The sequence below is a fragment of the Cynoglossus semilaevis genome, chromosome 4, assembly GCF_000523025.1.
Source record: "Cynoglossus semilaevis isolate Cse_v1.0 chromosome 4, Cse_v1.0, whole genome shotgun sequence".
Taxonomy (NCBI): Eukaryota; Metazoa; Chordata; class Actinopteri; order Pleuronectiformes; family Cynoglossidae; genus Cynoglossus; species Cynoglossus semilaevis.
The window spans coordinates 13,996,181-14,011,881 of NC_024310.1; the positions used below are offsets into that span (position 1 = coordinate 13,996,181).

The 15,701-nt window shown below is 37.3% G+C and overlaps 2 protein-coding genes across 6 annotated transcripts; both read right to left on the minus strand.

The window, feature by feature from the left end:
• Positions 1-1,469: 1,469 nt before the first annotated feature.
• Positions 1,470-9,099, minus strand: rpa1 (replication protein A1). The gene is made up of 17 exons (XM_008309377.3): positions 8,945-9,099; positions 8,617-8,664; positions 7,929-8,007; positions 7,720-7,828; positions 7,511-7,599; positions 6,247-6,336; positions 5,530-5,650; positions 5,103-5,205; positions 4,914-4,982; positions 4,432-4,624; positions 4,033-4,169; positions 3,680-3,828; positions 3,375-3,504; positions 2,961-3,137; positions 2,324-2,431; positions 2,082-2,168; positions 1,470-1,766 (listed from the first exon to the last, which is right to left on the minus strand). The coding sequence occupies exons 1-17, from the start codon at positions 8,972-8,974 to the stop codon at positions 1,662-1,664; spliced, it is 1,824 nt and encodes a 607-aa protein (XP_008307599.1). The 5' UTR covers positions 8,975-9,099; the 3' UTR covers positions 1,470-1,661.
• Positions 9,100-9,844: 745 nt separating this feature from the next.
• On the minus strand, positions 9,845-15,473 carry serpinf2b (serpin peptidase inhibitor, clade F (alpha-2 antiplasmin, pigment epithelium derived factor), member 2b). Of its 5 annotated transcripts, none has more exons than XM_025055011.1 (9): positions 15,361-15,473; positions 14,443-14,528; positions 14,268-14,342; positions 13,191-13,434; positions 12,941-13,084; positions 12,248-12,436; positions 11,808-11,950; positions 11,215-11,419; positions 9,845-10,499 (listed from the first exon to the last, which is right to left on the minus strand). In XM_025055011.1, the coding sequence occupies exons 2-9, from the start codon at positions 14,488-14,490 to the stop codon at positions 10,150-10,152; spliced, it is 1,398 nt and encodes a 465-aa protein (XP_024910779.1). In that variant the 5' UTR covers positions 14,491-14,528; positions 15,361-15,473; the 3' UTR covers positions 9,845-10,149. The 5 variants fall into 5 exon arrangements, with proteins under 5 accessions (XP_024910779.1, XP_008307597.1, XP_008307598.1 ...); XM_008309375.3 differs by having other exon boundaries at positions 14,437-14,528; positions 15,361-15,472; XM_008309376.3 differs by having other exon boundaries at positions 14,437-14,517; positions 15,361-15,437.
• Positions 15,474-15,701: the final 228 nt, after the last annotated feature.

The following is a 15,701-nucleotide window of genomic DNA, read 5'->3' on the forward strand; positions in this document are numbered from 1 at the left end:
AAAAAATAACCTAAATATATATAACAAAACGGGATATATTAATTTTAGAAAAATTAACAATTAAAATAAAAACATCATTACAATAGACAAGACCACCAGCTTTAATATAAAGTTAAAAATAAATAAAACTTTAAGCTAAAACAGAACACATCACATTTTTAACCAAACTAGAATGAAAGCTGGTTATTATTTAAGCTTTGCAACAGATTTTCAACTTTTCCTAAAACTGAAAGAACATTTTCAAACAGTCATTTTTAGTCCTCCTGCGGTTCTGACATGGTGCCAACGAAACTATTTCCTGGAAAACAACAAAGCAGGAAATCTTTGACAGAAACACAGCTGTGTTTCAACATAAAATTAAATTTGTCATTTTCATTTTAAAGGTTTTTTCTTTTGTCTTAATCAGTTCTGACTCCACCATGTACTACGACCTGTTTATGTTATCTTCATTTGATTGGAAATTCTATTAAAGCACAAACTGGTTGTTGCCTGTGTTTGGTCAGAGATTTTAGTGAGTCTGTTTTTGTGTGAAATTGTAGTTTTAATTTAACCAGGACACAACAGGAGGCTCAGCTGTGGGAGGATTTCATCAAATGTCCCAATAGAATCCTCCTAATCTTAATAAACAAACTGAAGAAGAACAGTTATAGGACAGAATATAGAGTATAAATATTTCAGGAAATCACTTTGTGAAAAAATAAGAGACAGAATGAAAGAATCAAATGACTGAGTTTTTAATCCAACACGAAGACAGTGAGGATGCAACACGACTAATGAACACCTGTTTGTGTCAACTGTTGGTTTTGTCAGTGATTTTCATCATCTGCTGTAAAGCCGTCATTGATGACAGGATTTTTCTGCTCTGCCTCCTGATGTCAGCAGTGTCTTTATTTTTGTATTGCAGGTGATTCTTCTTCTTTCCCATAATTTAATGTTCATCTGCCATGAGGAATATGTTGCACTGTACTGTACTGAATTAAATTCTATATCTTTTTACAGAAACAGCCTCACTGTGTGATTTTTTTTAATGCAGCGTTTTTAAATTTGCAATTGAATAGAAAAGTTCAGTCCACCTTAACAAGCCAATCAGGAGGCTACTATTAAAACCAACTGTATGAGAAGCCTCAGAATGACGCCCCCTGCCTGAACAGAGTAGTATGAGAGTTCACACTGCTCCATGTCACTGCTGAGAAGTGTGCATACACACACACACACACCTGAGTGGTCAATTACAGAACCTAGATTTGGCCTCAAAGCCATCATTTATGTTTTAATCCCTCAGTGTTGCTTTGTTAGAGGCTTGGTTTCAACACTGCACATGAGAAGCTGTGTCCGCTCACAAACATCCAGCCCTGGAAAACCACTTCCCATGCAGCCCCTTGAGGAACCAGAAACCAGGAGAAGAGGGTCAAACACAAAACAGGAGCGTATTTTGACGACCTTATAAAAGAAAATTCATAAAATGCAAATTTGTCACTGATACGAGCCTCAACTTTATTGGCTTTTCTAAGGGGTCATAAATGAAATCACATAGAAATCACACAAAAGCCCTGCGCCACTAAATATGCCAGACGCAGGGATCTAGTTTACTTTGAAAATTCTTAGTTATCTGTACAAAACAAAATAAACCAAAACAAAACATAGTGCTGGATGGGGCGTTTTTACTGAGCAGCCAGTTTTCTTATGTTCATAATCAGCCTCTTGCTGTACTCTTTGTGGTCCACAGGCTTCACCTCCATTACTGTTGCCTTGATTTTGGATTCGTCCTGGTGAAGAAAACACAGAACACAGGCCGTCAAAAACAGTTTGTGATAAGAAGGTTAAAGGCCGTTGTTTACCATGTTTTAGATATTTATCTGTCTGATATTGGTCAAAATTTCAGGATCAAATGTAGAAAGAAAGAAATCAAATAGCCATCCAATCGATTATTTTACAATAATCTATTCTGGTCGACCTCCAGCTCTTTTTTTTATCGTGTGTAAAACATTAAAAACTTTGGTTTTGTGCTGTGGAAAAGCAGTGTGATTCTCTGTTACTGCAACACAGATGTATTTTTCTCCCCTGTTTTTGGTTTGACTTACATTATAGGTTTCTAGCTTCACTCTGCTGCGAAAGATAAAGGTGCTGAAGTTTGCCATTTGAAAGATGTCGTCATAGGCTGCTTCATTCTGAAAATCTGTCTGATAAATAAATTGAAAAAAAACAAAAAAACAAAAAAAAAAAAACCTCACAAGTATGGAGTAGACATAATGCAGCAAAAACAGAGGAAAAATAAATGGAAACAAATTTGTCAAAGAATTGTTTTTTTTTAGCGGAGCCTCACCGAGTCTTTGAGCTGTCCAAGATAAGCTGCGTTCTGACCAAGTATAGCCTCTGCAGTTTCCTGAAAACAGGTCATCCACTGACTGTCACCATGATCTGCCACGTTGACCTGACCAAGGAGAAAACATGAGCACCAGAAACAAGGTTTCAAACCAACTAATGAACACGTGTGTATTTAAACAGCAGGTACAGGGATAAGGCGCACAATTAATGACAAAAGTTGATGGTTTACCAATATATTAAACATTTAATGTAGAATGGAGTGGTTAACTATCAAGCCTAATTTAGGAAATGTCAGCAGATCAGTGGAATCTCTAAGAAGCAGCTCCGTCAGGGCGCTGCAGTCTTTGTTCCAGCTCCTGTACTTTTCAAAAACAGTCGATTTTTCAGTTTATAAACTTTAATCAAAGTTGAGTCAGGAACACGTCCAAAATCACTGCTGCTTCAGTACTACTGCGTATGCTTACGCTGATTTAAGATGAAACCCTGAACATAACCTGGTCAGTTACCATGGCGATCTAGCCACCTTGGTAGTGCAGGAAAGCAAGGCTTTAAACTCAACATACCTTGTTAAGTCACTGGATTTGCTCCGGTCTGTTTTTAATAAAGAACATCATATCCAACTGAAAGTTACTTACAGACAAAATGAGGCGGTACTTGAAGTTGGGGAAGTCTTTGTCGCATTTCTCACATCGGTACATGCCGTTCTGTTGGTCCACCACTTTTTTGTTGCAATCTTGACTTGGACAGGCCTGGTACAGACAGTTCTCTTTTCGCAGGTACACGATGGTAGCTAGGCAGGTGAAATAGTCCGCCTTAAAAAAAAAACAAAAACATAATTGTAAAAAGAAATTTCTGTGAAGACAGAATCTGTGTATTTGAGGGTGTGTCTCAAAAATCAGCTTTCACAAAAATATTCATTAACCCAATTTATATCCCAATGAAACCTAAATAAACTTTTCACGTAGTCTGGATCGTTTAATGTTTAACCTGATGAACCGAAAGAAATGGAGCCAACAAGTATGTGGAAAAAGTCGATCAAAGTCTGGTACCTTCTCTCCATGTCCCAGATGCTCAGTTTTGATGTCAGAGAGCATTTTCCAGTTTATGTATCCACCACCACCAGCACCTCTGACCTCAGTCAAAGAATGAGCCTCCATAGCATGTCCTTCTTTGTCATAGCTTAGTAGAAAAAAATAATAATAATAATGAAGAATTTTCTTGGAAGACTTTAAAATATTTTTTAATATAGCTACCATCCCACCCACCAACGTAAATCCAGCTCAGATTAATTCAAGGTCAAAGATTTGAAACAGGATTAATAGATTGATATTTTTAGTATTCTATATATCTTTACCAGCTTCTGAGCTTGTAGGCCTCAGGAATGTCTGGGTTGACCACCAAGGTACTGCTGAAGGACGCAGAGAGGGAGCGCCCTCCAAAGTCGGAGAGCTTCGCTGCCTTGATGGCCAAAACAGGCTGACCAGTGCCGTCAAACTGCTCCGCCTGTGAACAACAGGTGTTATTAAATGAACCGATACTCCCTTTATACTTTCTTTTTGAACAGTAAGCTCATTCTCAACACCATTAGCTGTACTTGGTGGCTGTGGGTCGTTTTATAAATGATTCGTTTTATTTTGTTGGTGAGACTGAAACACTTAAACTATAAACTCTGGCCAAAACAAAGTAAAACAAAAAAAAACAACTTACTTCCTCGCCCCATAATGTGACGTTCACCACCTTCCCTGACATGTCCATCAGAGCGAGGGTCCTCTTGGACACCTCTCTGTTTGTTTTGGTCGTCAGGCGGGTCACCTCATCCACACTCTTGCAAACTCCAATAACATCTGCAAAAAGGAGATGCATCTATGGGTTATTTCCTGGCTCCATGCTGCATTCTAATGAGAAAATATAACAATAATAACAACAATAAAAGTAATAATAAAAAAAATTAAATATTGATTTTTCTCTGATAAAATGAAGAGACATTGAGCAGAGATGAAATGGAGAAACTGAGAGAAACTAAGAGCTTGAACAGAATCTTCCCAGTGGTCGTAGTCATTTCTGAGAGATTCCACTCATGAAGGTCAGGTGCATTGTGGGCCTTACCAACAGTGGCGTCTTTCTCTCTGTTCTCCAAGTCGCCGATTGTAACAAAGTCGTATTGCATCATGGGAACGTCACAGTTGTCTTCACATGGAATGATGGTGGATTCTCCATTCAGCGTCATCTCATAGTCGTTCTTCACAGACGTGTACTGTTTGTTAGCGATCTTCAGTGAGGCCTTTGAGATGTAGTACACCTGGAAAAGTACACAAACATTAATCATAATATTGGAATTTATTAATCGTCCCACAGAGGGGAACTTTACACTATGAGTCTTTGCAACGGACACAAGCTGCCACAGGAGGCGCTATCAGAAATATGTGGTTCCTCTGGGATCAAACCCTGGACCATGAACTCTGCTTTCATGGCAGGCATGTTAACGACTACACAGCAAATATTAATAAAAATATTTAAGACACAATTAAATCACCTGACCATGACTACAAAGACCACCAAAGACCACAACCACAGGAACATGATCTCACCTTGCTGACCTCCACGAGGGTGTAGAACTTATCCACCTCCTGGTTGAAGCCAGTCACGCGGATCTCTCCCTGTCACCAGACAAAAGCAGTCACAGGAAGTGTAAATAAATAAATAACTAGAGTCTGGCTACGGCACACGGTTTCCAGGCGTTAAAAACATGAGTAAATAAAATCTGTGCCTTGTCTTACACTTTCGTCCACCAACTCCATAGAGAAGAGTTTCCCGTCTCCACGGGAGTTGCTCCATGTGCGGATACTGCTCTTGTTAGTGACACGTGCGCGGACGGTCCACCTGTTGGACAACAGAACCAGTCAATCCACTGACCTTTATTCACCATCACTCCTTTGATCTGTGTTTGTACTGATGCTCTACTGTACTACAGTATATACTGTCACCCTGTTTATTGACGGGCCTCTACTCACCAACAATGATGACAGAGGATTAAGTGGACATTCAAACCACTTCAATATTGTTTTAAAAATCTTTTTCTTCATCAAATCTTTACACAACTGCAGGACCGTGGTACTTTTTACTTAATCTTTAAACCTGGATTCTGACATTTTAGGATCTTGAAGAACTTCAGTGACTCCTATCATCACGACACTGAATACTCACTTGGACTGATAAGGGTTGAGGCTGGCTATGGGCGCCACCTTGGACCCAACCCCGGGTGTTGAACACACAGAAGACGGAGCATTTTTTCGAAATTCTTTGTTGAAGCCTCCTTTGTTCACCACTGAAAATGAGAAGAATTGAATGAAACCCAGAAGAGCAGAGCGAAAGTAGGATTCAGTAATTACTTTCTTTGAAAAAAAGAGACAATTTTGTCACTATTCACAGATATTAGGACTACTAGCAACAATCTCCCATTATGCTTCGTTCTCACCAAGAATAGTAAAGGGGAGAGAGGAAACTAATAGAAGAGCGTAGAAAAAGGGAAAAGGAGATGAACTACAGCTACAGCTGTAGAAGGAAAAGATAAGGGGGAAGTGGAAGAAATGCACAGATAAATCATAAATCAACCAAGTACCAAATAATGAGAGGCTACATGCCAAAAATTTTTTTTTTCAAAATAAGAGAAATACAAAAAATGTACTAAGAAAAAAACTGCATGATATGATGTCTCTATACAGAAACACAGAGGCTGGGCAGCTGCAAATAACAAGATATTTAATATCAAGAAAACCACCAACACAAAGACAGATCCCAGGGTTAGGTTACGGTTAGGTTGCTTCCATAATTCTAACCTTTCAGATTAGGGGGAACCAACAATCAGTCATGGTGTGTCCTAATTTACATCAAGTTGAAAGATGAAGATAAACTTCCTCTCACCTTCATTTCGGTTCTGTGGCTGAAGCGGAGTCCGACTCTCTGGCACTGGGGCCGACAGGGGAGCAGACTGTGCTGGACCTCGACTCTGACCTACAACAATGACTGGAAAATTAGCTCAGACCCTGCAGAGCCATTACCATAACAGAACGTTTGACTGACGGCTGTGTCATATTTTAACACTTACTGCAATTGAAAACAACAGCTGCTGACCAGTTTGATTTAGCTTATTTAGTACTGAACACCTGTACTGTGGGATGTCTGGGGCTGTTTAATAAAGAGCCAGGCTTTAGCTAACTGGCTACTATCTTGTTACTGTATGTTTAACTTCCTGCTATGTTGGCAACCCAGAGCTACTGAGGGGCAGAGACTTCAAAGACCACTGAGAATCTAAGTAGTAGGGCGTAATATTTTGATATTCAACCTGACAGCACCAGTTGTGTGGTACCCATTTGTTTTAGTCCAGACAATATCACAACACTAAAGTCAAAGATTTTACCAACAACTTTTTACAACTTTCCTTTATCAAATCCTAAGGAGGGAATGCAGTTGGTTTGGGAACATGCAGACGAGGAGGTGATGAGAAAATATATTATATGAAATGGATGTGACAAAGACGTTTCTAGGGGTCGGGGGTCGACAGTGCATAAATGTGGATTATTACATCCTGGGTGGAAGATTGTTAAGTGTTTCCAAGGAAGTTAATTATAGTGAAAATCTAGAAAAATAAACAAGTGACAAGTGGACAAAACTTTAGGGAAGAATCGTGCAACAAGATCCTTGGAAATATTAAGGAACTACTGAAATGACTCTTCCTGGTTTGTACCGTATTCTCCAGAATAAAAATCAAACTTTTTTCATTCTTTGGCTGGGTTTGGGACTTGTGTACCAGTATCTGCTACTCCAGTACCACTGAAAATTTACAATTTACTTTTTTTTGGCCAGTGCGACTAATACTCTGGAGCAATTTATAGTCCAGAAAATACAGTAGTTTGAAATATCTGATCTTCTCAAATGATATTTAAAATGTCCCATTTTATTCTAACTAGCAGCCAATTTACAGAACTTTAAAGGTATGTCATTGTTTATAAAAAACTGTCAAAAAAAACACAAATACTACCTTGATACAGCTGCTTACCACAATTCACATAACTAATGCAACATTTAAATTGATTTACACTATAACATTTTTAAAACTAAATATATATATACACACTGAAGCAAGACTGATGAACAATTAAGGTAGAAACACATTTGAAGGCCTCACCTTCAGAGTAAGGAACTGGGTCACCAAGCTTCCCACCAACGTCTTCAGCAGGTTTGACCACATTTATTTCCAAAATGATGACCACACGCCTGTAATGAGTTATCTTCATTAACAGTGGAGATCAACTGCTGCAGCTTTTGAACATGATACCACAAGGCCTTCTTATTTGATCTGGATTATATACACAATCAATCTACTGCCACACCCACCGTCCGTCCTTCAGTGTATTGGTCACGTGTCTCTTCAGAACACACAAACAGTTAGGAACCAGGATGTTGTCCTCAGCCATTTGGTTCAGCTGTGTGGAGAGCATGAAGGCTGCACAAAGAAAATAAGTTCAGGACTATTATTCATACTCCATTGCTAAAAGTACTCCACTGTGAAAAGATACAGGAGCGACTTAACAAAGTAAACTTACAGGACAGAGTGTGCTTCCCATCACTCATCATTACACGGAAACGAGCGGGCCCACTGCCACTGTCAATCCTGCGGATATTCTAAACAGTAACATGATTGTTTGTCTCAGTAAAGGAGCCGTATACAGCAGTTTGTTTAGAATATTTAGAAACCCATTTTCAATAAAAACGTATTTAAAAATTATTATTATTAACTGTACAAGCAACCGTTTTGGAAAAGAACAAGACGAGTAACGTTCTAAAACAGCACAAGGTGGCGCTTAAGAACACACAGTAAAGAATAAACAGGAGACAAGGAGGAAAAAGTTGTTGTAATGAGAAAGAGGAAGAGTTGCTGCAATATTTTCTGTTGGATCCAGGATAAAAGCGATCTGCCTCATGTGTGTGTGTTCAAAGTTATTCAACAAAACATGCAGATCATTCTGAGAGCTATAAGGAAGATGACCCTTTGAGTAGCTGAAAGATGACTTCTGCTTGGACAAGAACTTGTTTAGATATTACCAGTAATATTTTATGCTTTATTGTCATTATTAGAAATAAACGAAAAACACAATTCCATAGCAACTTTTCATTTTTATTTACATTTCATCACGCATCTAAACTGCACTAAACTGTCACTAAGAAATATCACAAGATAATGTGGGTATCTAAATAGTAAATTCATTGTTTATTAAAAAAAACTCAACTCACCACCAGCTGGAGAACAGGATCACTAAAAGGGTTCCCAGACGCCAGAGCCTGTGTAGACCGAGACAGTGTCATAGTTTGCCCTTACTAAACATCGCCACAAAATATACAGCTAACATTTAATTTCAAGACATTCGTTGGACTCAGCTTATGTTGACAACTGTGGGCTAGTTCATTTCAACATTTAGTCCATACAGGAATCGAGGAGGTAAAACACAATTCAGCCAATTGTGGCAAGCCACAAGACAGCCCAAAATATTTCAAACATTTTAACTTGTGCCATATTTGCATTTTTAAAACACATTTTGAAGGCGTGTGTCGTTCTTCTTACCTCTATGGCTCCCTCTGACAGCTTCGTCATGTTTCTAGAGAATATATGTTACCGACAAGGCAAAGATTCTTCTTGTGCATTCACTGCTGTCTAGCTAAACAACTGATTTCTGTGGCGCCAACACATATAAAAAGCGCTCCAAATCCATTCAACTTCAACTTCCGCTTCCGGGTAACATCTTTAAAGGCGGTCTCCTGCGTCAAACTGCTGTCTTACATCTTTTTTTTCTTTCTTATTGAACAAATTACATTGGCAGTGTGGCATAAATGTTCGCAGTGGTTTTTAGAAAGCACAGGTCAATATAAAAGATGGTAAAATAGTACATTTGTAGAACTGAAAGTACTGAGAGGGCCTACAATAAAAGAAAATATTATCAATAATCGTATGTACTAAGACATAACGCATGTACAGGAAATGCATAATACTATTCACGGAACTATAAAAATATTAATTAATTAATAAAAATCATCATTGTGAAACAAAAATACACTTCCTGGTGAGTTTCTTCTGTTTTCCTACCAAAATAAAAGCACCAGAATTACACACACGACCCGTCAGAACTTTCATATTAAATGTTCAATTGAGATTGAGTAATATGATAAAGCCATTCTGTCAACACATTGTTTGACTTTCGTCCAGGGTGATGTACCTACTGTACTCGGGGTTCATTTGTTTTATGTATCGCATAACACATGTTAAATTCAGAGGTAGAGGTATTTGTAAACACTGCAAAGGTTTTTAAATGTTCGTTTTTTTATGATTAGGAAATATTGCTATTTAAAAAATTCATAATCCAACAACGGCTTCCTTGATTATATCCTAGAATAATACATTCAGCATACTTTCAATAGAAAATGTGTATGTGTTACTATAGTTTACCATGAAACATGACACACCAAGTGACCAAGATCATGAAATTTATTTTTTTTTAAATCAGATGGCACATTTCAGTGGTCAAAAAAAAGCACAATAATACTGAAACACATAATGTAATGAGCTTGGCTGAGGCTTTATCTAATGACCTAAGAACTCAAATATTTTATAATAATACTTAAGTTTTATAGCCATACCAAGTTCATGTTTGGGCTGTCAAACAAAAAATGATTATAGTATTATTGACAATTTAACACTGACTCTGATCCAGCTTATTGACATTAAACATATGTCTTGGTCTCCTTGGACAAACAGGCCAGATAATGAGTCCTTCACTTGGGCAGGCCTCCAGATGAGGAGTCATAACTCTTATCCACTGGGTACGCAACTTTATCTCGGGTAACTTGTTCTCTTTTCAGCACCGGTGCTCCAGGACTGGGGTTGTTGATGACCCCCATGAAAATCGGAACCATTGTGTTATCGTCCACCAGGGCAAAGAAGAAGGGACGAGTGAGGTGGAATATGGGGTTAGATGCACGTGAGATGACTACGCTGGTAGCAGCAGCGGCCTCAGCACCTTCCTCATTAATCTCCAGGCTTGACTTGTGTTTGATGCTGGAGACCACCAGGGGGCCATCTGCCAAGTTTGCCAAGTTTGGAGCAGAAAACAGTTCTCCCAAGCCTGACAGAAAAAAGAGAAACAGCTCAAATGCAAAGCACAAGAACAATTAGAGAACAATTAATCATGACCATATCAAGTTTGGAATTGCGAAACAGCAAAAATCAAATGTCATATTTGGTAGCATGAACTAAGTTCAAACCAGGGTTGGGTTATATTCGGTATTGGGGATTATGATTTGGCTAAAAGCTCACAAAATGCTACGTTTTTGGCGGATTAAACACGTTTTGTAAATTTTGGTCATTTTTAGTGACTAACAGGAATCAATCATTTTAATATCCATTGGTCATTTTTAGTGACTAACAGGAATGAATCATTTTATTATTTCTATACATTTTTTATCCAATGCAGTTTAATTTACAGCAATCCAATACAATTTTCGTCCAGCAGTCCTATCTATGACCAAAAACAATATAACAATATATATATGTTAAACTAAAGGACAATGAAATAATTTTTTTTTTATGTTAAACTAAAGGACAATGAAATAAATTAAAAAAAAAACAAGAAAAGAAATATGTATTAGTTTTTCTGTTACAGCAGTATACAAAATATGAATCATGATTAATTGTGATAACTCATGACCAGGATTAAATGTGATTAATCCATTACTACCCTGTGATTAATCTGATTCAAGTTTTAGTCCGTTGACAGCCCTTTATTTTACTAAACATAAATTGAAACGAGGTAAACAAATAAAATGTTTAAAATGTCTTACCCATTTTGGTCAAAACATCCTGTAAATCCTGAGTGTAGTCCAATGTGAATTTGGGAACTTTAACCTGAACGGCCCTCTCTTTGGGCAGACGCTGGTAAAGGTCAGAGATATTGATTTTTGTATACATATTGTACACATCTACATGGCTGTAGAGCGGGAGTGCCACCAACAGGCTCATGGACTTCCGAAATGGAAATCTCGCCACCTAAAGAAAAGATCTATTAATGTATTTGTTCTTCTGCAAAATGGAGGCAGGTGAAGATAACAGAACAAGAGGATGAAAGGGTAAAGCTGCTGATAGTTGGTAACAAAACTTCAATATTTTACTATATTAGCCAGGGACAACACTGCAAATGCACAATGAATAAAGTTATGTCCACATTAGAACTTTAGATTTGACAACAATGATGGTATATGTACAAATAACCAAATGCACATGGATACACTGTATTTAAAGTGAAGGAGCTGTGATGATGCAAACCACTTCATCCCTGACTTCACCTCCTGTTGCCTCTTGTACATGGTACCAGACGTATTATGTTTAAAAATCATAGCCTACCCAAAGATTTTTTTAAGAAACCTTTTGTTTTTACCTGAGCCTCGAGGTCATTGTGTATATATAAACTGAGGGGATGTTTGGCGTCTTCCATCACTTCAACGTCCACCATGTGGTGGTCATTGAGGTAGAAGACACCTCTGGATGTGAAACGTGGGTCAAATCGTGCTTTCCACACACCTGAGGAACAAAATGGCAGGTTATTAAAAATGACATTAGAACAAAGTGAATGAAGGGTAGATAGAATGTTTTAGTTTTAGTAAAGTGATGTTGGGGGAGGGTTAAAATATTTTTGGTACTGACTTTCCAACAATCTCAAACTCTGGACCGTGGGCATTAAACACACACATGTGGCCCGCACCCCGATATATCAAAACTCATAAGCATTTGACACGGTTGACAGTAGAAGTTAACACACTCTGCTAACTTTTCAGACTGTTAATATTCAGGATTGTGGGGAGAACTGGTGCCTATCACCTTTGAAGTGGACAGCATTGATGAGCAGAATGAGTAGGTTTGGTGGTAAACTAGGTAAGAAGTTGGTCATCTGTCCCTGTGTGGCCTTCTCCACCCAACTGTTAATCTGTTCCAGACTCTCCAGCACTTCAGCCTCTGAGCTGTAGAGACGCAGGGACTCATTCACAAAGTCTTGTTTTGGTTCAAAACCTGAAACGCAAATTAACAGAAGCAGAAGTTTTTTTAAAAAAAGAGTAAAATTGAAAAGAAGAGATAACATACAAAATATAAAGAAGTCACTAATCAGCCAAAGGCAATAGATAAAAACTGTACAACTGTAGCCAAAGGTAACAGTAGTAGTTAGTTTTGTTTGTTTTGTTTAGTAGTCTGTTTATTTTAGCAATGTTTTTTCAAATTTCATCATACATTCTTTGATCAATGTTGTCAAAGTGGTAAAAGTGTGGTGTTTTTTCTATATGATTAAGCTACTCTTAAGTTACTAATAACTAAAAGAGTCAAGAGTCAGCAAACAAACAATAATATACATGTATACATTAAAGTAGCCTACAAAGAGCTTAAAAGTAACCAAAAATACTGACTGGTTCAAGTTGCAAGAATACTTCAAAACTAAAGAGTGAATTTTATAAAACAATGAGACAAATTTAATTGTACTTAAAACAGTTCAAAGTTTCAGTCAAGATGCAGAGCTCTCACCTTGACGCAAGAAGATTCTGGTGGCAATCTTCAGCTTGTTCTTCCGGAGGCGATTCAGGATGTGACGCAGAGCGTGGTGGTAGCAGGGCAGTGTGTTATTATGAAGGCGATTCATCAGTAGCTCATCTGTCTCATTCACTGCACCTACACATAAGACAGACAGATAAAACTAACTGACTGAAAGATTACTGACTCACTGGTCATTACATGCTGCGGAGCAACTTCAGTAGGATGTGGTCGGGTCACACACCTAAAGCCAACTGGGAGAGAGCCAGTGAAATGCTCAGAGGCGAGATGATGATGTTGGGTTTGTCAGGTGTCCTCTCTAGGTTCTGCAGAAGTTCTAGGCCCAGTTTCTGAATGGCTGCAGCAATGGCCTGTCTGGACTCAAGGTTTCGGCCGATGGCCATGCAACCTTCTTCTGGTTCTTCCTCTGAAGACCCACCGGTGGGACTAGCCTCAGTGGGGGGTGCTGTAGTTTCATTTTTTGTTTCCTGAGGGGTCCAAATATTTACAACTTTTAGGAATCAGAGTAAAATGGCAAAAAAAAGAAAAAGAAAAGAATACCGTTTAGGATCTACACCGAAAATGTTTGTGCTTTTATTGCTTTTGAAAGAGCGTTCGGTGTACATAAGATTAGACTGTAGACTATAAAAGACTGTAAACACTATATATAATAACAGTAATGCTGTACACTGTAAAAACAACCCTTAGTTGTAGACCAGAGAAGAAAAAGCAGAAAACAAGGATTTGAGGGAATTGACCAATGTGTATGTGTGTGGGCGGGGGTTACATTACACAAACACAGGACCTGTGCTAACTTACTAAGGGACTTTGAACCATTGATTAAAGTTAAAACTGAGGTATATACCTCTGCTCTACTGTTTGCCTATGGCTAAAGTGTCAAGGAAAAAAAAATTAAAAAAATTGTAAACTTAATAATCAAGAGTGGAACTTGTGTGGAGTGTGAAGTGTCACCAAAGTTATAAGGTCATCACACAGGAATTGACTAGAAGTTTTTGGACCAAGAAAAACATTTCTTTCTAGTGTAGAGACACATGTATTTTGTTTAAATGCAAAGTAAAATACTGTCAGTAGTACAAATCATTAGTGCGTGTTTATTTGGCAAAACCAAAAAATAAATAAAGTTTCCAGGGGAGTTCTTAACTTTCAGAATCAAACTTTAAAAACCCATGTAAATGTTCTAATTATTCAATTAATTCTGAGTTGACCAATTATGTGACCATTGATTGTTGAATTTGAGAGGCATAACAGTTCATAGTTCCACATTTATTGTTTGCACAAAGATAGCCATCAAACCTCTGACCTCAGTGAATAAGCCTGGTATTAAAGGAATCAAAGGCACCGTGGGAGCAGACTCATCTTGTACCGTCTCACTATTCTGTTGGGAAGAAAAGAGAAAAGAAATGAATCTAAGTAAGTTCAGTTCAAGTTGAATGATGGGAATTTATTCACGAGTCATGTCAGAGAATTACAATTACTCCTGGGCTGCAGAAGAAAATCAGCAACAGTGTCAGCCGAAGGTCCATGTCCTTTCAACGCTCACTGGAGAAACTCTGAAATGACACTGTCGTACTTCTCATAATATAATATAATATAATATAATATAATATAATATAATATAATATAATATAATATAATATAATATAATATAATATAATATAATATAATATAATATAATATAATATAATATAATATAATATAATATAATATAATATAATATAATATAATATAATATAATATAATATAATATAATATAATATAATATAATATAATATAATATAACATAACATAACATAACATAACATAACATAACATAACATAACATAACATAACATAACATAACATAACATAACATAACATAACATAACATAACATAACATAATATAATATAATATAATATAATATAATTTTAATTTTTTTATAAAATTTATTTGGAATGTTTCTGAATATCAAGTATTAGGAGCAAAAAGAACTTAACTCTCATTTAAAACTTAAACTTAAAACTCTTTTTTTTTTTAAATAAAGAGAAGGCAGAGTCAGAATGCTGTTGGCAATGTCACTGAGTGAATGTCCATTACTGTTAGGACATTGGTAGAGGAGGAAGTGACTAGTGGGAGAGGGTCACTGTCAACTATCAGGACACGTCTTCAAGTTGTTCATTTCCAAATGTGAACCTCGTAAGTAGTTTATACAGTTAGCCACAACATGACCACCGCCTTGATAAAATAAAAGAAACCCCAGGGATTTTCTTGACCAGTTGAGTTGACCAATATACCTAAAATTAAATGTCATGACCAAAAGACAGCGATTAGCTAAGAAATAGGTAGCTAACATACAAGCTTAATAGCTAAAACAAACAATATATACAAAAGGCATCTATAAAAAGATAATCTTACCGTAAATTTGAATTGAAAGTTACAGCATGTGCTGCTTCGTTCCAAAGAGGAGCAACTGATAGAAGGACTGACAGCAAAAGATTGGCTGTTGTTCAGCAAAGTTAAAGATCAACTTCTATTGATCAGACAGTTGTACAATCAGAAGCCATGATCTGTTTGCACAACGGAACTTAAAGTTCCAAATATTTCAGCTGCAGACCAAGTTCAGATGAGTGGATTTATGTCATGTTCCCTACTGACATACAGCTCCATGTCATCCATGTAGACATTGTGGCTGATAAATATTCAGTCGGCTCTGAGTTAGTGCCTAAAGTTGTCCTCCATAGTTCCCCAAAGGGCCT

Bases quoted from the DNA above. Each gene is read 5' to 3' on its own strand.
- serpinf2b (XM_008309375.3), bottom strand. From the start codon at position 14,490: ATGGACCTTCGGCTGACACTGTTGCTGATTTTCTTCTGCAGCCCAGGA. The intron at 14,343-14,436 runs GTAATTCTCTGA...TCTTCCCAACAG, and splicing joins TCTGCAGCCCAGGAGTAATT to AATAGTGAGACGGTACAAGA. The intron at 12,437-12,940 runs GTGAGAGCTCTG...TTTGCGTTTCAG, and splicing joins CAGAATCTTCTTGCGTCAAG to GTTTTGAACCAAAACAAGAC.
- rpa1 (XM_008309377.3), bottom strand. From the start codon at position 8,974: ATGACGAAGCTGTCAGAGGGAGCCATAGAG. The intron at 4,170-4,431 runs GTAAGGCCCACA...TCCTTTTTGCAG, and splicing joins AGAGAAAGACGCCACTGTTG to ATGTTATTGGAGTTTGCAAG. The intron at 2,169-2,323 runs GTGAGGCTCCGC...ACAGATTTTCAG, and splicing joins TTGGACAGCTCAAAGACTCG to AATGAAGCAGCCTATGACGA.